Here is a 27,453-nt window from a genome sequence, read left to right on the forward strand (position 1 = left end):
TTTGGAAGCAAAGAAGACAGTTGCAGTGGCACTAATTTCATCACGTTTAGACTACTGCAACAGCATATATGCAGGAGTGAATAAATCTACCCTGCACAGGTTGCAGGTTGTCCAAAATGCCGCTGCTCGCCTGGTGCTTAATCTTCCAAGGAGATCTTCTGCTTCTGCTGCCTTAAAACAGTTACACTGGCTCCCCATACACAAGCGAGTGCTCTTTAAGATACTGGTAATTACTTTTAGAGCATACCACAAAAAAGGGCCTAAATATCTGCTCCCACGGTTCAAGCCGTACATACCAAGTCGGAGCTTGAGGTCATCAGACATGTGTCTCCTAACAGTCCCCAGATTTAGACTAGCCACCAAAGGAGGAAGATCTCTTGCTGTCCTTGGTACTAAAGCCTGGAATAAACTCCCACAAAGCTTACGGCAAATCCCCACTGAAATCGAATTCAGGAAAGCCCTGAAAACCTGGATTTTTAATCTACCAGACATGGCTAGTAAACAGTTAGTCTAGGCTCAAATAAACCTTCAGGTATTTTGAAATTGATGTGAGTAGTATTTCCGGCCCACCATTCTAGGCCACGGTTTTTACAGCGCCAAGATGCTCCGTGGAGCGATAGCATGCGCTTTATAAAAACTATTTTACAATTACAATTACAATTACAATTTGGATCACAAATATTGTACATGAAGGCATATTGTCATCTGACTCCTGGGGCAGTAAACTGGTTGGGTGGAATTACAAAGGCCATTGTGATTGTAAGTGTTAAGAACAAGGACCAATTGATGTCTTAGTAGAATTTGATAAAACAAATGTACAATTTTTTTAAATGAGATTGTACAAATAAATTGCCATATTTACACGGTTCGGTGTCCTTGCAGGATACTTCACCTCCATTTGTTTAGTATGGTTATGGGCTTAATGGCCATTGACTTCCAGTGGATGGGCTCTAATAAAGTACCTAGGGTGATTTTGGACTAATATTAAGTGCAGATTAGCTGTTGTTCAATTAAAGATGGAAATATGATGGGTTAAAATATCTGAGATGTTGCCAGAAATGCCTTTGAAGACTAGCATTAGAAGTTTATAGAGGGGCTTGTCTTTGTCAGAAAGCAAACCAGACTTCAGCATTAATATAGAACGTGAAGTTGCTGTGTTGCTAGTGATAATAAATAGTGTCAACATTTAAGATTCAGACATTTGGATAGACAGTGCTGAGGATGGTCCACTTTAAGACTACTGCAAACAATAATTTGCTGATTACTCCTAGTTAATCAATGCCTTGGTTGTGTGAAAGGAAATATGACCAGTTATAAGGATATTTATGGCTTGATATCTTGCTGAGGTGTGTGTGGTGGATTGGAGTGGGGCGGAGTGTGGTGGATTGGAGTGGGGCGGAGTGTGGTGGATTGGAGTGGGGCGGAGTGTGGTGGATTGGAGTGGGGCGGAGTGTGGTGGATTGGAGTGGGGCGGAGTGTGGTGGATTGGAGTGGGGCAGAGTGTGGTGGATTGGAGTGGGGCAGAGTGTGGTGGATTGGAGTGGGGCAGAGTGTGGTGGATTGGAGTGGGGCAGAGTGTGGTGGATTGGAGTGGGGCAGAGTGTGGTGGATTGGTGTGTGGGCGGGTTGGAGTAGGAATGCACTGCCATTACAGACAGTACGTTTTCAATTGTAATGACCATTTTACTGCGCACGAAAAATGTATGTAAATGTCATAACCTGGTGTATTGATGTTTTGATTGTATTCAAATATTTATTTCCACCACACTTCAGAAATACAAAATACATTTGGAGTAGGTTGAGGTAAATTGAATTGGGGCAGATTAGAGTAGGTTGAGGTAAATTGAATTGGGGCAGATTGGAGTAGGTTGAGGTAAATTGAATTGGGGCAGATTGGAGTAGGTTGAGGTAAATTGTATTGGGGCAGATTGGAGTAGGTTGAGGAAAGTTGAGTTTGGCGTTGTGGAGTGGCTTGTGGTGGTGTGGAGTGGTAGAATGGAGTGGCATTGATTGTTGTGGCGTATGCATGGTGTGGTAATGTACTGCCATTACAGACAGCACATTTTCAATTGTAATGACCATTTCACTGCGCACAAAAAATGTATGTAAATGCCATAGCCGAGTGTACTGATATGTTTTGATCGTATTCCAATATTTATTTCCACCACACTTCAGAAATATAAAATAAGTTGGTGTAGGTTGAGATAAATTGAATTGGGGCAGATTGGAGTAGGTTGAGGTAAATTGAATTGGGGCAGATTGGAGTGGGGGTGGATTAGAGTGGGATGAGCTGGGACGTAGGGTGGAGGGGTGTAGAGTGTCTTAGAGTTGAGTTTGGCTCTGTGGAGTGGCTTGTGATGTGGTGTGGAGTAGAGTGGCTTGTGGTGGAGTGGAGTAGTAGAATGGAGTGGCATGGATTGTCGTTGCATATGCATGGTGTGGTAATTTACTGCCATTACAGACAGCATATTTTCAATTGTAATGACCATTTTACTGCGCACAAAAAATGTATGTAAATGTCATAACCTAGTGTATTGATCGTATTCAAATATTTATTTGCACCACACTTCAGAAATACAAAAAAAAACTGAGTTTGTGCTTTCCTAATTCTCATATATTCTGAAATCTCAGTTCATTTTTGTTGTGAAGTAGAAAAAAGCTTTCCCTTCCACAGCAAGATTGCCACATATATTCTATCACTTTGAATTAAAAAAAAGAAAAGTAAACACCAGTCTCCCATGAAGACGGAGCCTGACATTTGACATCTGTCTTAGAATGCACAGCAAACGTGACAAGATGAGAACAAGATTGAATGCCTGTGTACAGAAAACAAGCACTAGGGAGGATACATTTAACAAGAGATGCTCTACTAGACGGATGAACTCGAGCAGGACAGCCTAAAGCAAATAAAACCAGCAAATAGAAAGCAAGCAATTGTGAGTTAAAGCCAACGATCCGCAATGGGCGGACTGCATCCTCAGATATTTTGTCTAGTAGGCTACGACCTAAAAAGAGAACCCAATACAGAACCTTTTGGGAACGTCAACAGATTGTTAGTGGATTGGATAGTTTAGAAAGCAGGTTGGAAGATTGTTTGGCCGAACTAGATGAATGAAGGGCATTAGCATTAAATTGCATGTTTCATGGAGCCAGCATGAAAACGTTATTTAAGCAGCAACAAGTGAAGGTTCTACAAAACCAAGCATTTTGCCACCTCACATAAGGCTGTGTTAGGGTTGCTTTCAATTCACATGAAGGGAGCAGTGGCCACTGTTGATAGGTGCTGACAGATTGTGTGACTTTACTACAGTCGTGGACCCAATATATGTCATCTAGTTTTTCAATTGCTACGCTTTGTAGTGCACACTCTGAAACCTGTGTTTATCGTTTTAGTGATGATAAATCATGCCTGTACGTGAACTTTGCTGTTTGCGATGCAGTGCGGTAGAGCTGCTTGCATGAATTAAGTTTGATTTACAGTGTGCAGTAAACCATCGGGTAAGAAATTGTTCCAAAATGTTGTAGTCTGTCTCTAACGTTGTCAGAGCATGTGAGATTACGCTGAGAAGTCTACAATGAAGTGCTGCTGCTCACTGTATATGATGCAACTCTGGTTGGTGAACCCCATATGCCCCTAGTAACAGAGCACCACCTCTGTGTTGTAGAAGCAGTGGTGGGTTAGCAAGTGCTTTGATGTTGGCATGTTCAGCTTGCAAAAAATTTGGGAACAAAACTGATGCAGCTTTACATGCCTTTGTTCACATTCTAAGGTGTAATTTGCTGTATTGCAATAAGAATAAGAAGTGTATTCTTATAAAAATCAGACTATTTATGTCACCAATCAATTATTTTCATGATTAAATATCTTTGATTTTCTAGCTCGGCACAGTACTGGTCCAAATAAGAAATCTGAATTTCTACTTGGGCACACATTCTTTACACACATTAAAAAAAAGTGCCTAGTAATGCACAACTGATTGTAGAAAAAAACATTTGCATTAATTAATAGAAAATCAACGTATGATCAAGATGTATGTAAAAAGGAATATGAGTGCCGAGTTTCACAAACAAAATACTACATTTCTTCATGTCTTGAGTGATGTAATATGTAAAGTATTAAGCAGTGCATGAAAGGGGACTCATTTATGTGGGAGGGGGGGGTTGTTGCTGAAAACGTTACGTTCTCACTGCATTTTCACCTAACTATGTCAGTTTAACCTTTGTCTTTTTGTTTTAATCCACTGACTGTCTCATTGCTTCTTTCCTACTCAGCTGCGCAGTGAGAAAGAAGCCAGAAGTCAGCTAATAGAATCCAGCCTCAACGGCAAACTGCAGAATGACTTTTTCAGAAAGTAAGCACTGTGACTGGAGTTTAGACCAGTAAGATCCCTAGGTGCATCGGAAGCTGCCAATTATCAAAAGCATGTGATGTGTGGCCTTTAACTTGGTCATTGGCAATATTTCCGCAAACCTTGCTATGCCATTCTTCTATCCAGAGTCATTTGTGGGCGCGGAGAGTGAGGAGCCAAGAGTGGCAGCGCCAACACTGAGGAGTTTACAAGAAATATTTGATATTATTGGAAAAACAAATCACTAGCAAGGTGTCGCTCAGATTGTTTTACCTAATTTTGTGGCTGAACAGCTATTCACACCATAGTGCTCTACTCTTCTCTTAGCAAACCTGCCTAGTCACCATCAAATAGGTATCTTCAGAATTTGTGTTGATCCATAACTGGCTAACAGATGTCATGTGTGAAGATGTTTTAGGGTGGGACTAACCCTTAGAACAAATTAAAGAGTAGATATTCATTTCCCATTGTGACAACAGAATTTTGAAGAGTGATGTTTAGTCGTGTGGTGATAGAATATATTTTCTCTCAGTAGCTTCAAGCCATTTAAATATATTTGGAAGGCACTGAACAGTATTTAGTTTGAAGGATACCTTACCCCATTGTTACTAATATCACTCACATTCTTGCTATTTATATTTTTTAGAACGTTGGTGTCCATAATTCAGTTTGACTCTATCTCTTGAAATGGTTTGTTATACAGGTTTCCGGATCCCTCCTAGTGGAGGCTACATGGTAGCAAGAGATGGTAGTGCAAACACGTCTTTATTGATCTAAATCCAACCCTAGGGACATTAGGAGGATCTCGGAGAGCTTCCTCTAGGGTTTCAGTCTTCAAATGGCAGTGAGGTGTCATTGGACATACGGTGTATGCAACTTACAATTACCAGGTTTTTAAGAGGTCATTTCATATTTCTAAACCAAGCCTATTGGCCTAAAGGGTGGAGCTTAAGAAGCTAAATGTTTACCAACTCTTCACTAAATCTTCAAGTAATGCTTTCATACTTCATACATTTTCTATAGACTGTCTCTATGGAATCCAGCTGTGCAAATCATGGCTAGATCACAAATGCCAGAAAAGGTTTACTGGAAATGTGCCCGTCAAGTTGTATTTAAGCTGCCTTGAATGATTGTAGTGATAAACTCAACTTTCATTTTCGACTGCATTTTTAGAAAGGTCAGATTTTGTTTTGTTCAGCCTAGATGTTCCCTATTTCACTTTGCCATCTTGGAACAAGATTTGCTTCTTGATGTTATTAAAATGTGATGCATGTTATTTAGGATTCTTGTTTCATTATGACACCTGATTTCATGAGCAGTTTCCTCATGATTGTCATTTTATGGCAGGCATTTCTTGCACCATTTAAAAATCCTGCCACTGTGAAATAGCTGATATTTTCCTTATTCGGTCGGGTAACTTTGGCTATTAGTCTGGTTTTGGATTGTTCGGAAAACAAATACCAAATTTGTGCTTTGTAAAGGTCCCCTTTTATTGACTAGTTAAGCCAGTGTTCTTTGACTTGGTGGCATGTTTACTTGATTTGACCAAGGCAGCATGTTGTTGTATGGCAGTTTAACCAATAATGCACTCAGAGTTCTTTCAAGCCATTGAAGTGTGGTTTGTCGAGAACAGGAAAAATGTATGGGAAAAGATTGGAAATTCCCATCAATGTTTTCTCTTACAGCAAAGAGAAACTGCTGTATGAGGGAGACAAAGAAGAAACTTCAAAATTCATTGAGCGCGATGATGAGGGGAAGGAGGAATCCAGCTGTACCAGCTCAGAAGAAGAGGAGGAAGCCTCCGAGTCAGAGGCTGAAAAAGAGTCCGGTAATCTGGAACATGTGGCCACTGTCATTTGTCTAATCTGTACCCCTTGGACTAAGTCTTTTCTAGTGATTGTCCCTGTAATTAACCTGTATTCAAAGTTTAACATCTTTAATAACTTGTCATCTTGAAAATCGTTCATAGAAATTGTCAAATAGATAGCCTGTATCCCTCTGGGATTTGATCCTTGTTTGGTCTTTGCTCTTATGCTCCCTAATTTGTCTAATGTTTCCTCAGTTGAATCTTTATCCGAGCTGCCCTTCTTATTTGACTTTTTTTTAGGTTTCAAGCTGCCTGACCTTCCTGTTAACTCCATTCCTGCCCTGGTTTTGTGATCACTTCTCTACTTCTATTTTTTCTTGCTTCCTTTTACCCTGACCCTAACCCCCACAAGCCCTTAAAGCCTTAGAAAAGCACACTCTTTTTTTTATTTCTAAACAGAGAGGCATCATAATATTACAAACAACGATGTAAATAAAGGCAGAATCCGTGAACAGATTTCACCTCCAGCCCACACTGTACTGTCGTCGCCTACAGCAAAAAAAGTAAGTTATGTGAAGCTAAACGGTTTATAATGTGTCATTTTCATTTGGGGGGTTTGATTGCTTATTGTGCAGTTACCTCATTTTTATTATCACTCAGACCATTATCATTTGCCATCTTCCCTTCTCACTGGTCCTTTTATTTTACTTGACTTGATCTTGTACACAAATTTTGTACTGTTCATATTATATATGGACTCGCCCTGACAGTTTGAAAAAACGTTTCCCCTTTCCTTACTTCAAAGACTTTTACTAAAGCAGAAGTAGGTCGACTAATACAGCCTCATGACTAATTTCTTAGTTCTAGTTGAATTCCACAAGGAACGTTTTGTAAGCCTGCTCCAACATCCCTTGATGAATGAAATGTACTAAATGCCATTGAGGCAGGCTTTGGACCAGATCCTGGTACACACCGTTCTAGTAAAGGTATGACTGGCTCTTGAGGTTTTCTAATGTAAATAACTTCACTAACAAACTTTACCTGGTTGAAGCCTAATGTAGTAGCTCTCATCAAACCTAAAGTTGTTGGCCTTAGTTTTGTAATTTCTTGAACTAGTTTACAGAGAACAGTGTAATGTTTGGATATTGTCCATATCACCCCAATTCCAAAACCAATACAGACATAGTTTCTTAGGAACTGTGAGGAAATTAGGTGAATTATATGGAGCGATTGTGCGATCTCACCATGTAATACACTGACCAACCGCATCTGTTAAGAGACTGATCTGGATATTTTCCATGAGCAGTACCCCTGTCCACCAGTAGGTCTCGTCGTCCGCATCATCCTCGCCGAAAGTGGCGTGGGCGGTGCCTCTATAGGCACCACCCCAGCGCGCTGACCTCTGTTCTTTTCCTTCCACGCAAGTCAGCACAGCTCCGGTGAGAGCTACCCTGTCACTTACCTTTTGACAGTTTTTTTTTTTACAGTTTGTCAAAGGTTTTTAGACTTGTCTCCTGGCGTGACATGGATGTCTACTAGGAAGGCTGATTTTAAACCATGCGGCACTTGTCACTGGCAGACCTCGGAGACTGGCTTGCACCTCGTCTTCCTCTTGTGTCTTGAGCACGGTTACAATGGCAAGACCTTTGTCCTTTGATGCGCCATGCACCCCAAGGCACTGAGGGAGCGATCCCTCAAGCTCCTTGCTGCTCAAATGGGGGTGGGGTCGCACACTACTCACACACCGGCGGTGTCGCCCCTAAGTACTCTGGTCAATGTAGTAAAGTGTTCGCGATGCATCATCTTTCGATCTTCTGCTATCTTCGCTGTCTTCGCCATCCCTGGACACGTGTTTCGGGGTATTACCCCTCATCAGCAGGGATAGGCCGTGTACTGGGGTTGCCGATGGCTGCCAATATCTGCCAGGTATAGTACCACTCAGGCGCGTAGGTGCGGGATCCCAGGCTCGTCAGCCCGCTGCTCAAGGGAGCTTTAAAGTTACAAATGGGGGTGGGGTCGCACACTACTCACACACCGGCGGTGTCGCCCCTAAGGACTCTGGTCAATGTAGTAAAGTGTTCGCGATGCATCATCTTTCGATCTTCTGCCATCTTCGCTGTCTTCGCCATCCCTGGACATGTGTTTTGGGGTATTACCCCTCATCAGCAGGGATAGGCCGTGTACTGGGGTTGCCGATGGCTGCCAATATCTGCCAGGTATAGTACCATTCAGGCGCGTAGGTGCGGGATCCCAGGCTCGTCAGCCCGCTGCTCAAGGGAGCTTTAAAGTTACAAATGGGGGTGGGGTCGCACACTACTCACACACCGGCGTGTGCAACTCCAGTACGGTCTCTTTCCCGGTCGAGAGGAAGGTCCCAGAATCCATTTGTTGCAGTCGAAGTCGTCCTCCTGTAAGTCCCACAAAAAGAAGAAAAGTAAAAAGTCGAAGAGGTCTTTGACTTCACCTTGTACGTTGAAGTAATCAGACGAGACAAGGGAGCATCATCACTCCAGGCTTGGCTCCGCGGTTCTGCACCTCCCAGAGTTTCTGGGAACTGGAGTGATCCCCAGCCCAACTCTGAGTGTTTGAAGCCATGCACCTCATATTTGGGCGGCCTGTCCCTGCTGGTGCGTTTTCGGGCCCTGTTGGTTTGGGAAGGGCCCCTACTGGTTCGGGAAGGGCCACTACTGGTTCACCGCAGGCACGTCGGCCCTCTGCATCAGTTGGGCCCCTAGGATTCACGGATGAATCCGGACCGATGTTAGTCTAGCCACCTCAACCTTTTCCGGCACCAGTCCTGTTGTCAACGCTCCTGGCGCCGCAATGTCCTCCGGCGGTGCTATTCCCATTCTTATCTCCGACTCCAACACTGAACCAGAGGGGTGTCGCCTGACGCAAACTCCAGCGCCGACTGCAGCCATTCCCTCCAGGCCGTAGCTTGAGTCATGTTACTATGGGCTAGGATTTGGGGAAGATTGGGAAGAGCACCTGGACCCTAAAGAATACCATCTCCTAGTCCCCAATATGGACTAGTGTGAGGTTTTGGCACATTCCAGTGCACTTGATACCTTCCTAGATGCTGGCTTGATCTCTCCTCCTACTGTGGCTAGGGAGGAGGGAGCCTCAAGTCCTGGACCTTCAGTTGCCCACTGTGGCAGGCAAGACGAACATCTAGGCAGAGGTACTTCAGCCGGGAGTTACCCCCTCAGAACCGCCTCTCCCCTTTGATGAAGCCCTTATTGCTCTTTAGTTTGCCCTCCGACCAGTATGGGCAAGCAGTAGGTGGCAGGATATGCCACCACCTGCAACCATGAGGTCAATAACCTCTGACCGCTGGGTTCTCCAGATTGTTCAAAAGGGCTACTCCCTCTCCTTCGTGACTACCCCTCTATCCTACCCACCCACTTGCAACGGGCTGGCAGAGGACCATCTTTCATTACTCCACCAGGAAATGGCATCTCTTGGTCAAGATGGCCATAGAGAGGGTGCCGGCATCTGAAGTAGGTCATGATGGGTTATTCCCACTACTTTCTGGTGTCCAAGAAGGATGAAGGCCGTTGTCCTGTCCTAGAACTGCGCCCTCAATTTTTTCCTGAGAAAGGAGAAATTCAGAATGCTCCTGCTCGTACAAGTTCTATCGGCCCTCGATCCTGAATAATGGATGGTAACGTTTGACTTGCTAGATGTATACTTCTATATTCCCATCTTGCCCCCCCACAGGAGTTACCTGTGGTTCACGGTGGGCACAAGCACTTTCAGTTTGCAGTGCTCCTTTTGCTTTACCAGCTCCCCTCGTGTGTTCAACAAGGTGATGGCAGTGGTTTCAGCTCATTTGCGGAGATAAGGGGTTCCAGTGTTTACCTATCCCAACGACTGGCTGTTGAAGGTTGACTCAGCCCAGGCAGTAGTCTTTCACCTCTAGACTACAGCAGACCACTTTTACATGCTGGGTTTCACTATCAGCATGCCAAAGTCACACCGACTCCCTCAGAGAGACTTCCTTTCATCAAAGCTGCTCTGGACATGGTGCAGTTTCAGGCTTATCCTCACAAATGGCGAGTCCAGAATATTCAGGCTATGAAGCGATGTTTCAGCCTTTATCCTGGGTTTCGGTGAGAAGGGAATCTCTCTGACATGTTTGGTTCAGATCTCGGAAGGTACTACACAAGATCTGCAGCAGTGGTTAACGGACCGCAATTGGGTCGGCAGCATACCTTTCTCCCTTCCCCAACCAGACCTGACAGCAGTGACAGATGTGTCACTCCTTGGATGCGGTAGTCCTCTGGGAGAGGTGGAGATCAGCGGCCTCTGGTCTCCGGCAGAATACAGACTCCACATGAGTCTCTTGCTCTGAGCAATCCAGCTAGCATTGAAAACCTTTCCGCCCTATATTAAGGGAAGGCTAGTGCAGGTATTCACGGACAACACCATCGCCAACTGGTACTGCAACAAGCAGGGTGGGGTGGGGTTGTGGACCCTTTGTCAGGAGGCCCTGCGCCTCTGAACATGGCTGATACATCAGGGCATATCTGTGGTGGTATATTACGATCAAGGTGGAGGTGAGAGGTTCTACAGAGTAAGGCTCATCCTCCTTACTTGAAACTCTACTACAAAATTGAAAGCCTCACTCTAACGTATGGGCTAGTCCTCCCTTTCAAGAAAAGCAAAACCTTTTTGTATAGAACAGTCACCCGCCAGAGCTACCTTTTGGTGGCATGATTCATCCTTGGGTCCCTCCCTTTTCTCTACAGAATGGTTGTGCTATTACCTGTGAGTTACATGGGAGCACTGAATAATATCAGACTACAAAATAATGGAGGATAGGAGATGAAGGGGTTTAAGAAAACTGGCTGGTAGGAAATCTTGTGTTTGAGGCATGTGTGCTGTAGATAAACATGCTTTGTATACTCCTGCCATCAAGTGTTGGGTCTGGATGTTTGCAGGTTATTTTTCTCCGAAGGAGTCTTTTCCAGTCACGAGGTATGGGGACGACTCCTTTCAGTGATATTGCGCACGGGCATCAACTCCATTGTTAGATTTATTTATTTCTGCCATTGGGACCTGACGTGAATTGCGATGTTTCGGTTCGAAACAGTCCTCCAGGTTCCCCTTGGGTCCCAATCCCCTGTACCCTTGTCGGTATTGTTCTCATATGCGTTTCACTATTCTCTGTGTATCGAATAGATCAGAAAACTCTACATCTTTGATCGAGAAGACACTGCGGGCAGCCTTTGGGTTTAGCTACGTCGGTTGACTTGCACTCCATTCCATATTTGCCAGTTTTCTCCTGATGGAACTGACTCAGTTTCAAGTCTATCCCCACACACTGACCTGCTTTAAGTCTGCAACTTGTGCCTCTCACCGGAGCACAAAGAGGATTACGATGCTTGTCAATCGTTCCAATTGAAAAAGACTTTGCGGGATCATCGAGCTCGACGAAGGGACATGCAGCGATAAAACATTAATCACACTCCGGATATCTTCGGAAAAGACACCAAACACGAAGGATAGAGGCGCCACGGCAGAAGAGGCGGTGACCTTCTTTGTCCACGAATCTGACTCCGAGCTGGAAATCGAATTAGTCCGAAGACGTTACACCATGACAGGGTGCCGTGAGTAACATAGCCCCTTTGCCCCTCAATCTAGCTTCGATCGAACAAAAGGCTTTGGCACCACCACTGCCTTCTGGCCATGGTCGGCACTGAGACGCTGCTTCTAATGCCCCACCCTCCGGCTTGGCACCGAAACAGTCAGTCAAGCCTACCAGCTTGTGACCAAGTCGAGAAGAGACTTCTTTGGAACTGAAACCTTCGCTCCAAAAGACAAAAAGAACAAGTCCAGTTCGCCACTGAAACCTTCGGCACCAAAATTAAAAGATACCCTTCAAAGCCTCCGGAACCTATCCCGGACATTCTGAAGGTGAAGCTGGACCCTAAGCAAAAGAAAATGTATATTAATCCAGACACTGGTCATAAATTGGGTAAAGGTGTGGCACCTTCCAAAAGAAAGATTATCTCAGAGAACACTAGCTCAAAATTCCTCTAAAAAACGAAGGACATGGCTACAAGTCCTATCTACCCTAATCCTCAATCCCCTCCACCTTCTTCACCACTACCACCATTGCCAGACTCAGACCCTTTACACAAATGGGCCAAATTTGTGAGCAATATTCCCTGGCAGTGAAAAAAAGAAAAAATGGCTTCAAAGTTAAACGAGTTGGCCTTCAACAAGGACTCTTGGCCTCTGATTACCTCTAATTTTTGTTTCTTGCAAATGGCCAACGCCCTGGGCAAGGGGAGGGTGTCACGTGGCCCATAAGGACATTGTTGTTTTTCACTACCTTATCATGAGCTCATTGCAGCTTGCCTGCTGCTTTAAACACGTTACTACATGTCTTTATTTTTAGAATATTTTCAAAGATTGCTTTCACATGAGAACTCACCTCTGTGTTCGCTCTCTGAATGTTCCTGGGATTTTGACTGAACATAATGTGCATGGTCGAACAACAATGCCCCTTGCTATTTTGTTCTGGCTAGTCCTTAGCCCTTAGACGAAACATACCGATACAGCAGTTGTTTGGATAGTGTACTTGGATTTTTAGTGGGGTGCACAAATATGTAACGGACACTTGGAGAGGGACCTTCCCAGGGAGACGCGCACCCATGATGTAGATCTACCATCTATAAGCCAAAGTATGGGGTCTGCTGACAAAGCCCAGAGATCTTCTATTATATAATAATACTTCTTAGCAAGTGGAGGGAGGTTAGGCACTATAGTCCTTGCTCCATTGTCTTTTTATGATGACCTCTCTCTTCATGATTTATAGACTGACTGCTATGCTAACAATATTTGTACTTGTTGTGGCACGCATACTGCATGTTAGGGCATGTTGGTTAAAATAGATATTTTAAACTTTTTCGTGTCTCCGTTAGATGTCATTGTGGACAAGTACAAGAGAGTGAGCGAGAAGGTGCGTCTTGTTACTGCGATTCCTGAGAGAACTGGGAGTTTTGTGTTCTGGGGTGTCTAATCATTAGTTTATTTGGGACTGAGTAGGAGAGCAAGTGAGACACTTTAGCTAGTCGGTCCTGGGTTCATATGTACTAAGGTGGTGGGAAGACTAAGTCCCTATACACCAAAGTCTCATTTCCTGTGCATAGTTCTGTATTTGTGCAGAATCCCTGCAACACCATCACAGGGTTCTCCACACACACAGCCTGCTTTAGGGGATGAGGATAATGACAGTAGTCCACTACAGACCCATGGAATGACTATAATATCGATTCACCAATGGATAAGGACCCTTATTTAAATCCTGCAAAACCATCATCTCCCGATGACAACTTGGCATATCAGGAGTTGATTTCCAGGGCAGCATCTTACCATGGAGTAACTGTATACAAAGAGTCTGTAGAAGAAGGCACTAGGTTCCACACATAGAACAAATCAAGGTTTGCCTATGTTAAAAGGCTTGATGAGGCCTGCCAATGACATTTTTAAAGACCCTGTATGTGCCTGTATATTAACACTTGGGGTTGACAAAAAATACAAACCACCACAGTCTGATCCCATGTTTAATGGACAGTTACCTTTAGATTCTTTAGTAGTATCTAATGCTCGCAAAAGAGCTAATTCACAGACTTCAGCAGATGCAAGGAGTGTAAATTAATAGATGCATCCGGTGAAAGAGTAGCTGCTCAAGCCATTAACCAATGGCGCATTGCCACCACACAAGGCTTATTAGCCAGATATGACCGGGCCCACTGGGACGAAATGGAAGACCTGCTCCAAAATTTCCCAGATGAGCATAAAAAGGGAGCACAAGAATTAGTGCAAGAAGGTCAACTTATATCTAATTCCTCCATCAGATTTTCTCTAGGTGCTGCTCACAGTGTAACAATAGGAATTCTCACCAGCATTCTCTTTAGACAACATGCAGGGCTTAAGATTTCGGGGTTTAAACCGGAGGTTCAGCAATCTATCATCTATACTCCTTTTGACAAAGAACACCATTTTGGACCTCAAGAAGATGAGGCAAGACACAGAGGTAGCAAAATCTATGGGAGGCTCCTTTTGTCGTTCATTCTATAGAGGAGTATCCAAAGGTATAGCCTCAGATCCTAATGCCTCCTCAAATAAACCCAACACGCAAACCTCTCCAGCTAGAGGTTTCTATAGAAGTGGGTACAGAGGAAATAATGTCAAGGGTACAGGTGAAGGCATACCAACAAGTACCTTCCCATCTCCCAGTAAGCAGTGATTTGCCTAAGTTTAGTCCAGATCATTTAACACCTGCTGGGGGAAGACTTCAACAAGTTTTTTCACATTTGGCAATCAGTAACATTAGACAAATGGGTACTAGACATTGCCCAACATGGTTATTGCCTGGAGGTTACCAGCAATTCTCCCAATATTCCACTTTGCAGTCACAAACGTTTGTTACAGCACCTACTGCTCCAAATAAGAAGGACACGCTCTTTCAATAAAAAGAGCTATAGAACCAGTTCCATTACAACACCAAGGGTAAGAAGTTTACTCACTATACCTCCTAATCCCCAAAAAGGACGGGTCCCTAAGACCAATATTGGACCTAAGGATGTTAAACCTGTCCATACTGTCATAATATATCTACACGGTTATGCTTCAGCAAGTGCTCCCACTTCTACAGCAAGGCGACTTTATGTCCACACTAGACTTAAGACACATACTTCCACATGCTTGTTCACCCAGCAAATCATAAATATCTTAGATTTGTGATAGCAGGAAATCACAATCATTTCAAAGTACTCCCATTCAGAGTTACTTCACCCAGCGGGTTCACAAAATGTCTAGCAGTAGTAGCAGCTCATCTCGGAAGACAACAAATTCATGTCCTCCCATTTCTAGACGATTGGCTTATCAAAGCCAGCACACGGCAAACGTGCTTGCAACACACTGAGACTGCATTACACCTTCTCCATCAATTGAGATTTAGAGCCAATACGCGAAAGTCCCATCTTCAACCCTCAAATGCAGTCCTATCTGGGAGCGACTCTGAATACTTGCACAGCTCTAGCCTCTCTCAATGCAGCCAGGGTTCGAAATTGTCAAACTCTGTTACTACAATTTCAAACCAACCAATACTTAATAGTCAGGACTTATATGCAACTACTAGGGATGATGGCATCATGCATTGCAATAGTGCCTCATGCAAGATTACAAATGCGTCCCCTACAAGAATGCTTAGCACGTCAGTAGAATCAATCACAGGGTCAATGAACAGATCTAGTGTTGGTAGACAGCCACACCCATCGCTCTCTGAAACCAAAAGGGCGGCCCTTCATCGACCCTGTTCCACAGTTCATACTAACAGCAGACTCCTCTCTCACAGGTTGGAGTGCTCATCTACAGAATCTAACAAATCAAGGTCTATGGGACAACAAACACAAAGGTTTCCACATCAACTACCTAGAGCTTCTAGCTGTGTATCTAACACTAAAAGCTTTTCAACCTCACATCATAGGGAAAGTTGTCCTAGTCTGCACGGACAATAGGACATCCATGTACTATGTACAAAAACGAGAGGGGGGAGGACACATTCTCTACAACTGTCACGCCTCTTTCAGATCATTTGGCATTGGTCTATTCATCACAGAATTCATATTCTGCCAGAGCACCTCCCAGGTGTGAACAGTCAAATTGCCGGCCTCCTCAGCAGGATGCAGTAACAAATACACAAATGGGATCTTCATCCCCAGGTTCTCTGTCCATAATTCCAAAAATGGGGATTCCCAGCAATAGATCTGTTTGACACAGCAGACAACTTAAAATGCTCAAACTTCGCTTCCAGGTTCCCACACCCTCTATCCAAAGGCAATAACCTATGGATGAACTGGTCAGGGATATTTGCTTAGTCTTTTCCGCCTCTCCCTCTCCTTCTTTTTCTGGTTCAAAAACTCAGGCAAATATCCCTCACTCTGATTTTAGTGACTCCCACATGGGCTCGCCAACAATGGTTCACCACACTGTTAGAAATATCAGTAATTCCACATCAGAAGCTGCACCTCAATTCCAGCTTTCTCACTCAGAACCATGGAGAAATCAGACACTCGAACCTCAAGGAGCTTAACTTAGCGATCTGGCTCCTGAAATCATAGAGTTTGGATACTTACATTTACCACCAGATTGTATGACGATTCTTAAAGATGCAAGAAAACCTACCGCCATGTCATGTTATGCAGCAAAATGAAAGATATTTGTTGTATATTTTAACATTATTGATCTGCTAGATGCATCTATATAAAGTATTATTTGTTACCTTTTGTATCTGCAGTGAGTTGGCTTAGCCTATATATCCATTCGGTTGCACTTTGCAGCAGTGGCACCATATTTCCAAAACAGACCACACTCATCCTTGTTCAATGTTCCAGTAATTCATCCTTTAAAGAAGGACTTAAAAGAATAATACCAGCCAGGATACTACCTGCACCAGTTTGGCACTTTTACATCGTTCTCACAAGTCTCATGGGTCCACATTTAGAGCCATTACACAATTGTTCATTACAATTTCTTTCATGGAAAGTTGTGTTTCTAACTGCTATTACTTCATTAAGGAAAGTTGACGAGCTACAGGCATTAACCTTAGAAGAACCCTTTTTTCAACTTCAGAAAGATAGAGTAGTTCTTCACGCAAACCCAGAATTCCTTCCATAAGTGTTTTCTGCTTTTCATTTTAACCAATCAGTTGAGTTACCTGTGTTCTTTCCTCAACTGGATTCAGTGGCAGAAAGGGCTCTTCATACACTTGATGTCAGAAGAGCACTATTATACTATATTGAGAGGACAAAAGATTTTTGTAAATCAAAGCAACTTTTTGTGGTATTTGCTCCACCACACAAAGGCAATCCTATCTCTAAATCTGGTATTCCTAGATGGATTGTTAAATGTATTCAAATTTGCTTTGTTAAAGCTAAAAGATACCTCCTGCACATTCCACTTGATAAAGTAGCAACATGGTCTACACCACACACTTTTACTAACCATTATTGTGTAGATGTGTTAGCATGTCGATCGGGGGGGGGGGATGGCGGATTGACTCTGCTTTGATGAAGCAGTGTCCACTGAGCGCTCCTGAATTCACGTGGGGGGAAATACTTGCTTTTACGTGCCGATAATCACCGAGGGACGAGCGGTGAAATTACTCATTGAACAGCAGTTAAGGCAGTATAAGTGAAAGGTACCTTAATGTGTTTGGCTGGGTTCCGAGCAGCTTCTTCTCTCCGGCGATACTCGCAGCTGCATACATCACCGCAACAGGCAAAACTGACGAGACGGTCTGTGCTGCTCTTTTTTCGGTTTGTCCGGTCTGCTAGCCCGGTTTCTCCTGGATCTCTCTGCTCGACAGTCTATGGTCCCGCCGAAAGTAAATGCCTCGAGGTCTGGCTGGGTAACTTGTAATTCGGCTGCGGCTCCAACAGTTATCTGCAACACCGATAAGCGCGCTATGTAGATGATTGATGGCGGAACTAATAAAAATGCGCTGAGGGTTGGCAGACCAGTGATTAAACTGCTACAGTCAGGGAAGGCTGCCTGCTTTCTCGCTGCTACTTCTGAATGTGCTATGGCAGAGACTATTATGGAGGCTGTGCAACACAAATACATTGAATACAGCAACACGCCTGGGGTAATCCATGAATCACCTAAGGAGACCGGGAAGGTGACCGTCTCAGCATATAACCAATGTGAATAATCATTATGTTCCACATGTGGAGGCGAGACAAGACAGCAATAATACTGGTACTACAGCTATGTTAAAACCAATAACAGATGATACAGTAATATAATCAGCTGATCAGCCTACACGAGATTGCATGTAAAATAACGTCATAGATACAAACGATTTGTCACTTACGTTAATTAGTACTGAGATGGAGTCAAGCGATATACTTGAACAGTAAATAGAGGAAGTATCTGCAGTGGGTTATGCTAATCAATGCAACGAGCAGGCTGGACAAACTGAGCCAAATGCTGACTCTCCGTCCACATCTCTTTCCTCTGTGAACAAGGCGAAAACTCTGACAGACGCTGATGATTCATCTGGTTCTCCACATGAGGAGATTGCGTCAATCTCAAAATCACTAAGCAGATTAGAATAAACAGGAAAACTAGTGACTCAAGCAGCAAATTGCCTCAAAAACAAGTGTAGACTGTGACATCGGTACAGCCCAAATCTAAATTCAATGATCAAAATGGCCTTCACGTAAATGGGTGACCTCAAAGGGGGGAAGTCAAAGCTGTTTCACGTATTTCTGGTACTAGTCTGGGACAAAATTCAACAACAATTTCCTCTCAATCTACTAAGTCACAGCCGCCCGCAAGTGGCTCTCATGCTCCTGAACCTTTAGCACCAACACAGCTAACAAAGGATACCTTACTGTCAATGAGTGCCCCGTCAACTTCAATTACAAATACACTGGAAGCTATAACAGGAGCAGGAACATCATCAGTAACAGTAACTGAACCATCCCTCGCTGCAATAATGCATGCGTTAACAGCACACAGATCTGAGGAACACAATCATTATACATAGTTTAGGGAGGATAATGCTATGCTCCAACAGTCATTGGCCTTAATAACAGGAAAAGTGTCTGAACTCACAGCAGAGGTGGTGACGCTTCAACAAAGACTGTCTGACAATGAAGAAGCTGTGACTCACACTACTAATCTGCTTCATGATCATGACTCCAAAATCAATGACTTACAAGGAAAGATAGAGGATATGGAAAATTGTCAACGAAGGAATAATCTGACAATATTTGGGATTCCGGAGGGTAGAGAAGGCTCTGATCCATGCTCCTACATCATTCAAATATTTCAGAAAGCCTTCCCAGATCTGGCAGACTGGGACTTTCAGCGTGCTCATCCTTTGCCAATTTTTCTCAAACAAGCAAACCAGTATGCTACACGCCGACCCAGACCAATCCTTTTTTTATGTAGGTAATTTCTTACTGTGCCAGGCTATTGCAATTAAAGCTCGCCCTACGACACCTGTGACAGTGGAGACTTTTTCTATTACTGCTAGGTCTGATCTAAACAAAATTACCATGGATAAAAATGGAGGATGAGACAACTTATCGACTCCTGGAAAGCACTTGGCCCTGTGGTTTACTTACAAGAACCTGCTCGACTGAAAGTTATTAAAGATGGCAGCTCGCAGTTTTACTATTCAGACCTGGAGGTAAAACTGGCACTTTCTAAACTACAACAAATCTCAAATAAGTAAATTGAAATGGACAATATAAGCATTCTTCATCTTTTAAGGGCTTATAGATTCTCTGCATCTTGGCTGTAGCAAATTATATCTTGACAATGGAATTTTAAAGGGTCATTAAGGGGAACTGTTTACATACATATATACTTATAAACCCTCTTTTTTTGTGGGTAAATCTGCTTACTTTTTTCTTTTTCAAAATATCACTGCTATTCCCCCTTTGAGAACAGAGGGTACTTAAAATAAAAATGGAGCTAAGTTATAATGCTTTAACTTTTACTTATGTGGAGCCTATTCTTTCTTTTGACCAATTGTTTTTGGATGTGCTTAATGTACAATACAAGTAGTCATGGGGATAATTAGATGTGTTAGCTGGAATGTAGCCGGGATAAACTCTCCAACTAAACGACAACTAGTCAAAGAAGAACTCAAGATGTATAAACCACATCTGGTAATATTGCTAGAGACTCACTTGATTTATAAGGACAGGGGCTTATTTAAACACCTGGGGTTAGAGCAGATCGAATGCACCTCACACGGGGCAACTATGAGAGGGGTTGCGATTCTTAAAGATAAGCGCTTTACTTGTAACATCATCAAAGAAACCTCTGACCCATGTCGCAGTTGGGTCATTATTCAACTTGAGGTTTACAAAAACAAAAAAAAGAATTCGTCTTCTGTGGAATATATGGCCCAAACATGGATGGCCATTTTACCTACCCTATTTAAAAAATTAATGTTGGACCTGCTAGATTGGCAGGGGGAATTATAATGGGGGATTTTAATTGCACCTTGAACTATAAGATCGACTCCACAAATCGATCTGCAGCTCCAAGGATGTGTAGGGTCCGTAAATCAATTCATGAGCTAGCACGGCTACATGGGTTGTTAGATCTATGGCGGACAATGTATACAGCTTTGCCTGGATTTATGTATTACTCTAGGTCACACCAACACTTCTCAAGAATAGACCTAGCTTTGGTAAGCAGTAACATGCCATTTAGTGCACAAATGGAGGTCATAATCTGGTACTGATTTGCTTTCAGCTGAGGTTAAGAGCAGTAGATTATTTTCATTTCCAAGATACCTCTTATCAGATCCGCAATTTATCACACATACACAAAGAGCCCTTACAGAATTTATACAAACTAATATTGATGCTTCCTCCTCTTTTTGCGTATGGGATGCAATGAAAGCTTTTATAAGTGGGACCACACAGCAATATGTTTATTATCTAAACAAAACCCAACAAAAAAAATGGCTGAAGCTTGTGATGCACTTAAAAATTAGAGCTTTCTCATGCTGCTGAACTTGTGTCTAATGGACTGAATTGCGATCTCGTATACTCTTCTTTAATAAATACACCGCTATTACTGACATGACAGTTTAAAGAGAAAAGTGTAGCTGCCTACAATAAAATCCGCTCCAATCAATATGAATATGGGGATCAAGTAGAGCGGATTTTAGCTTATCAAATAGCGGGGGGGAACTCAGACACGCATTGATTCAATTAGGGGTGGAGATGGCGCTATACATAAAACTGGGTATCAATTTTGAAACAATTTACTAAATTTTATAATGAGCTTTATACTATAACTAACGATATGGATGAAGCTTTAGCTGAGCAATATTTACGATTCGATAACTCTCACACCTTAAGTTTAGAGGCAGCAGACTATCTACAACAAGATATTACTGTAGATGAAATCTTAACGGTCATAGGAGAGCTGCCTTCGGGCAAGGCTGCTGGAGATGATGCTATACCAATGGAATTCTATAAAGCATTTAAAAATCTTATTCTTCTGCTACTATGTGCAGTTATACACCAGATTGGGGAACACATGGAAACCCCTAAATCTTGGGATATGACCAACATCATCTTTTTTCTTAAAAAAGGGAAGGTTGCGGACGATTGCGGTTCATATCGGCCAATATCTCTCATTAATTCTGATGCTAAAATCTACGCCAAAGTTTTGGCTAATCGATTGGCTTCTTACATGCCCATTTTAGTGTCAGAACACCAGTATGGCTTCATCTTAGGTAGGGATACCACTGCACATGTCAACACCGCTATTACATCACTTGATATCGCCAACAAGACATCTCGCAAGGTAGGGATGATCTTGGTAGATGCTGAAAAAGCATTTGACAGGGTAGCATGGGATGCGTAATGGAAGATACTTGGTAATAATGGTCTACCACCTAGGTTTATAAAGTGGATTTGTGCATTGTGTATTAACCCACAGGCAAAACTTATATATAGCAACCTGCAGTCAGCTCCATTTATGATACAACGTGGCACCCAGCAGGGGTGTCCGCTTTCCCCTTTATCTATTATACATAGAGCCGTTTATTAAAGCATTAAATCAGAACACTCATATTACTCCATTCACAACTGGGAACTATCAACTTAAGGCAATCGCATATGCGGATGATATTGCACTATTCACTTCTGATCCAGCTAATGCATTGCAAGTTATCCATGAGGAAGCAAACATTTTTGATCATGTTTCAGGGTATAAATTAAATCCACATAAAACACAAGTTCTTCACAATTTAAATCCAGCAACATCTATAACTGGTGGATGTACAGTAGTAAAATACTTGGGGATTAGGATTTCTACCAGCGTTGAGAATATGTGGAGACTTAACTATGAAACTCTACTTCAATCAGTTATACAAAAACGTAAGAAATGGAATAATCTTCCGTTAACTATCATTGGTAGATCGAATATAATTAAGATGACAATTTTGCCTAAATTCTTGTATCTGTTCCGAGCAATCCCTCTAAGGGTCCCAAATTATTTTTTCCAGAAATTAGAGGGAGCTATCAGCAGCTTCATTTGGGGCTATAAACAGGCACGCCGTGCTGCATGCTACCTAAAATGTCCTTATAATTTGGGAGGTTTACAACTCACTGATTTTAAGCTTTATTATTGGGCAGTATTTATGAGCCGGCTACAAAGCTTATTAACTGATAAATCGCCGTACTACGGCATTGTATTGGCGCTTGGCACGGATAGTCAAATGTTCCTTAATAGGATTAACAATCCTAATTATTACAAGAGAGTCCGCTTTAAGACTATCGGAGACATGGTTCGTATATGGCATGAAATACTTCATTACTCTTCACTCACGGTCAATGATCTCAAACAACATAAATACTTTAAATTCTGGAACAATCCTTCTCTCCCTAGTATATTGCATGATTATACTGCAAACAGATGGGCAAAATATGGAATTGTAAGATTAGGTCAGCTATATGATCACAATGGTTTTACTACCTTCTCATCATTGCAATCTTCTTATGGACTCCCTCACCAGCTATTTTATAAATACTTACAAATCAGAGACTACTTTTTAAAACCATATTCATCACAGTTTCCACATTCACAGGAGCTATTAAATTATATACTTAATTACTTAATCTTTCGCTTAAAGCTAGAATAAGCTCCGTATATATTCAGCTTTGTAATTTAAGAAGTACTGATACTGGACATTTAGCTGACAAAAGGTGTCAAATACTTGGAATAAATATGGATGCATCTGATATAACTGCTGCATTGGACACTTTAAATAAATCTACTTATTCTATGAATCTGAAACTGCAAAAATTTCGAACAATTTGTCAGTTATATTACACTCCCGAGAGAATCAGCAAGTGGCAACAACAATCACAGGGATCAGGTGGGGGTGGGGGAGATAGAACATGCTGCACTAAGTGTGGCCAACAGACAGCCGACATCGTACATATGTTCTACACTTGTCAAAAGTTGTCTGAGTGTTGGGGGAATATTATAAGACATAGTGGACAATGTCTGGGATTTAACCTAGACTTTACTACTAAAGAGATCATGCTGGAATATAAGGCATGTGATAGCATCGCAGCCACAAGCTTTATATCTATTGCAATAGTCGCTTCTAGGCTTTGTATTGCGAGGGAATGGATTTAGTCTAAATCTCCTTCTTTTTTTGATTGGGTTATCCTTATGAAAAATATTTATGAAAGGAACGAGCATTAGTTAAGACAAGAACTATAAGGTCAATGTAAAAATGTTCTCGTATATGGAAATATTTTGAATGAAACAAAGGGGTCCTTGTATGTAGATATGTATACATATGTAACTGTTTAGATATCATGCATTGGCTAATGTTTTCTGATAACAATATTAGTATCGATCAACATGTTTTGTCTTATTTATATTTTTCTTTTATGTACCCTCTGTTGAAAAAATTTAAAAAAAGGATGTGTTAGCATGTCAACCTGCTAATGTAGGACAAGCAGAGCTAAAAAACCTTTTTCAAACAACTGTAACACCTAACGGTTAGCCACCGCTTTGAGGAATACTGCTATATTGTCTATACAAAGCATGTGTATCCTATCTACAGCAAACCAATTAGGTTACTTACCTTGTAAGTATCTGTTCTTGGCATGTAGAGCTGAAATTCACATGCACCCTTCCACCTCCCCGGACACTTGTAGTTGTTGCAGTTCTCATTATTTGCATTACTTACGCATGGATGTCTCTATACTTCACTTACTTACTCCATTCATACCCTCTTGCGGAAAAACAATCCAACAATGGAATTGATGCCCATGCGCAATAGCACCGAAAGGAGGAGTCGCCATACCTCGTGACTGGAAAAGTTTACAAAGAAAAACAGCTTACAAACATCCGGACCCAACACTAAATGACAGGCGTATGCAAAGCATGTGAATCTACAGCTCTACACGCCAAGAACAGTTGCTTCCAGGGTAAGTAACATAATCCTTTTATTACATACTCCAGTCGGTATGATTAAAATATGGGATCAGTAAGATGGAAGTTCACTGGGGTCAATGACCCTGCCTTCTTTCTTGCACTCGGTCTACATGTTTCTGCCACCCTTCCACATGGCTTTCATCAGGAACTTGTAACTCTCTCACTGAGACCACTCTTTACTGTATTTTGTTATGAACGCAAAATGATATACAGTCATGCACTCTTCATGCTAGATCTAAACCATATACCTTCTTTTTAAAAAAACACATTTTTATTGTTTTACAGCAAGAAAGAACATACAACAAGCATGTCAATATCGAGCCACACTCCCACTTTCCTCCCTCCCCACCTTCCCCATCCCCCTCATGATTCAGAACCCAGCTACATTCTCCCAAGTGTCCAGCCATTACTGTCCTCCAAGTCCTCTGCAGGAATGTCTCCTCGTCCCAGAGGTCCATACCCCCTTTGGCAATCATACTTGCAAATGTTTTCGACCCCTTAGAGCCCTCCATCTAGCCCATGGTACTGTCGACATTTCCCCCACACTTTTCAGAACTTCTTGGGGCACCCTCTTGATTTGTACGTGACTCTTTCGGCTGCCATATAGAGGTCCATACCCCTCCTCCACTCCTCTATCTGCGGTGTGTCTGGCGCTCCCCATTTCCTGGCTACGTCCCTTTTGGCCACTACCAGGGCTAGTACCAGGAAAATCAGCAATGGTCGGCCCAAGTCTACATCGTTGGTCATCCCCAGTAGTATCAATTTTCGGTCCGATGTGATGTCCGCCCCTAATACCTCTCCTAGTTCGGTCAGTATCGCTCCCCAGTAAGTTTGAATACGAGGGCAGGTCCAAATCGTGTGTAAAAAATCCCCGCAATCGTGGCCGCAGCGTAGACAATGGGGGTCAGATGTCCTCCCCATCTTATATAGCCTCACTCTGTCAAAATAGGACCTATGTAGTACCTTGAACTGAATCAAACGGAGGCGCGATTTAATCGCCACCTCCCTGGGGTGCATCAGTAATAGCCCCAGTCCACGTCATCCATGTCTCCCACTTCCTGCTCCCACTTCGCTCTAAGGCCTTCTAGTTTGTTTGGTCTGTTGTTCATGACGGTTTTATATGTTAGTGAGACTGCCTTCTCGGGGATCCGTTCCTGTAAAAGGCGGCCTTCCAATGGGGCATATTCAGGGAGTGGCTCTGTCAATGTCCCCTCCGCCCTCCAAGCATGTCGCAGTTGCATATATTTATAAAATTGGGTGCGGTGGAGCCCAAATTCTGTTTGCAGTGTTGAGAAGGACTTCAGCGTCCCACTTTTTATTATGTCTCCTAGTGTAGAGATACCTATAGCGTCCCATCCCTTGAACCCTCTCAGCTTGCTAAGCTCCTTTAGCCATGGGCAGTCCCACAGCGGTGTTTGCTTCGTTGGTTTGTGTGCCCAGTTGATTGCCTTTGTCACCCTTTTCCAGGCCCCCAGCGTTATTCTAGTCGCCCGCAGTAGTCTGGCCTGCCCTTTTCCTTCTTATATGTAGTGTATACATGTGTGGGTGCCCATAGTGTACCTCTCCAGTGCATATGTGGGATGTGTGGTGGGTGCGTGTATCCATTCATTAATGGGGGCCAGGTGCTCCGCCCAGTAGTAGGCCTCTAGATCCGGCAGCGAAATCCCCCCCGTCATATTGGAGTCTTTGTAGGGTCGATAATGCCACTCAAGGTTGCTTAACCAGCCATAAATAGGACCGCAACTCCGCATGGACGTCTCTGAAAACCTTGCATTTCATGGGGAAATATTCATTTTGAAATGCATATAAGAATCTAGGGAGCGAGATCATCTTAAACATAGCTGCCCTTCCGAGAATCGTCAGAGGGAGCGATTGCCATCTGTTGGCGTAATCTGTAAAGTTGCGTAGGACGCGGTTAATATTTCGTTCATAGGAAAGGTTGCCGTCTGTCGTGATAAAGATCCCGAGGTACATAGATCCCTCCCCAGTTGTCTGCAATCTTTCTGGCAGCGTGGGCCAATCGTCCCTTCCCCGGGGGTCATAGAGTGTCGACTTGTGCCAGTTTATCTGATACCCAGATTTGGCTCCATATTGGTCCAATTCGGTAAACAGTGTCGGTATGGTGGTTTCCGGTTGCGTAATATAGAGCAGGACATCGTCCGCGTATAGGGACAATTTTTCCTCGTGGTCCTCCGCTCTCCCTATCCGGAATCCAGAAATCCCTACGTTCTGTCTAACCGCGCAGGCCATCACTTCGATAGAGAGGGCAAACAATAGGGGGGACAGTGGACATCCCTGCCTGGTTCCCCGGTGTATGGGGAAGGCTCTCAGCAGTGCCCCATTAACCCTAACCCTAGCACTAGGGCTGGTGTATAGAAGGTTAATTTTATGCCTGTACTTGGGTCCAAATCCCATGCGTTCCAAGACTCCCTCCAGAAAAGGCCAGTGGACAGCATCAAACGCCTTTTCTGCGTCTAGGGACAGGAACCAGTGCGGTTCCGTCCTACCTCCTACTTCCTGGAGCCAGTTATGAGTCCGTCTTAAATTATATCTAGTCGCCCTTTCTGGGATGAACCCCGTTTGGTCTAGGTCGACTAACCCTGGGATGACCAGTCTCAGGCGAAGAGCTAGAATTGTTGCATACAGCTTCACCTCTACATTTAAGAGGGAAATGGGGCGGTAGGACGAGCAGTCATTTGCTGGCTTTCCCTGCTTATAGATTGGGACAATTGTGGCTTGTCTGAGGTCTAGGGGGAACTGTCCCTCGACCTCTGCGTCCAGGAAGAGGCCTAATAAGTGGCGAGTCAGTAGATCTGCAGTTTTTTTTAAAGAATTCCGCGTGGAAGCCATTGGGACCCGCGGCCTTGCCCGCACGGAGCTGATCAGTGCCACCCTAACTTCCTCTTCAGTTATATCGGTCTCCAGGTTTTTTCGATCCGCCTCCAAGTTTCGGGAGATTAATATTTGCCATATATTGCAGCGCCTCCTCTTTTGACCCATGGTCTCGTGCGGCATAGAAGGTCTCATAGCACTCAGCGAATGCATCTGCTATCCTGGCATCCGTGCGGGCCCACCCACCGCGTCCATCTTGTACCTTCTCCACCCATCGATCATCTCTCTCCATCCTGCTGAGCCATGCCAAGAGTCTCCCGGATTTGTCTCCTACATCATAGATACGGTGCAGAGTCGCCAGTGCCTGCGATTTGCCTCCCCCGTCACTAATTGCTTATACTGGACTTGCAGATCAGAGAGGCATCTAAGTTTCCCAGGGTCCCTGTTGAGCAG

The 27,453-nt window shown here is 43.3% G+C and overlaps 1 protein-coding gene across 5 annotated transcripts in view; it reads left to right on the top strand.

Annotated features, from left to right (window-relative positions):
• The window catches only part of PPP1R12B (protein phosphatase 1 regulatory subunit 12B), a 916,156-nt gene that overhangs the window by 258,366 nt on the left and 630,337 nt on the right, over window positions 1-27,453 (top strand). For all 5 annotated transcript variants that reach the window (XR_013594883.1, XM_078644174.1, XM_078644172.1 and 2 more), the window contains exons 7-9: window positions 4,273-4,352; window positions 6,035-6,177; window positions 6,616-6,719. Coding sequence is in view for 4 of the 5 variants with exons in the window: in XM_078644174.1 (XP_078500300.1) it covers window positions 4,273-4,352; window positions 6,035-6,177; window positions 6,616-6,719 (327 nt within the window). In the remaining variant the exon portion in view is untranslated. The remainder of the gene's footprint in view (window positions 1-4,272; window positions 4,353-6,034; window positions 6,178-6,615; window positions 6,720-27,453) is intronic.

The sequence above is a fragment of the Lissotriton helveticus genome, chromosome 5_1, assembly GCF_964261635.1.
Source record: "Lissotriton helveticus chromosome 5_1, aLisHel1.1, whole genome shotgun sequence".
Lineage (NCBI taxonomy): Eukaryota > Metazoa > Chordata > Amphibia > Caudata > Salamandridae > Lissotriton > Lissotriton helveticus.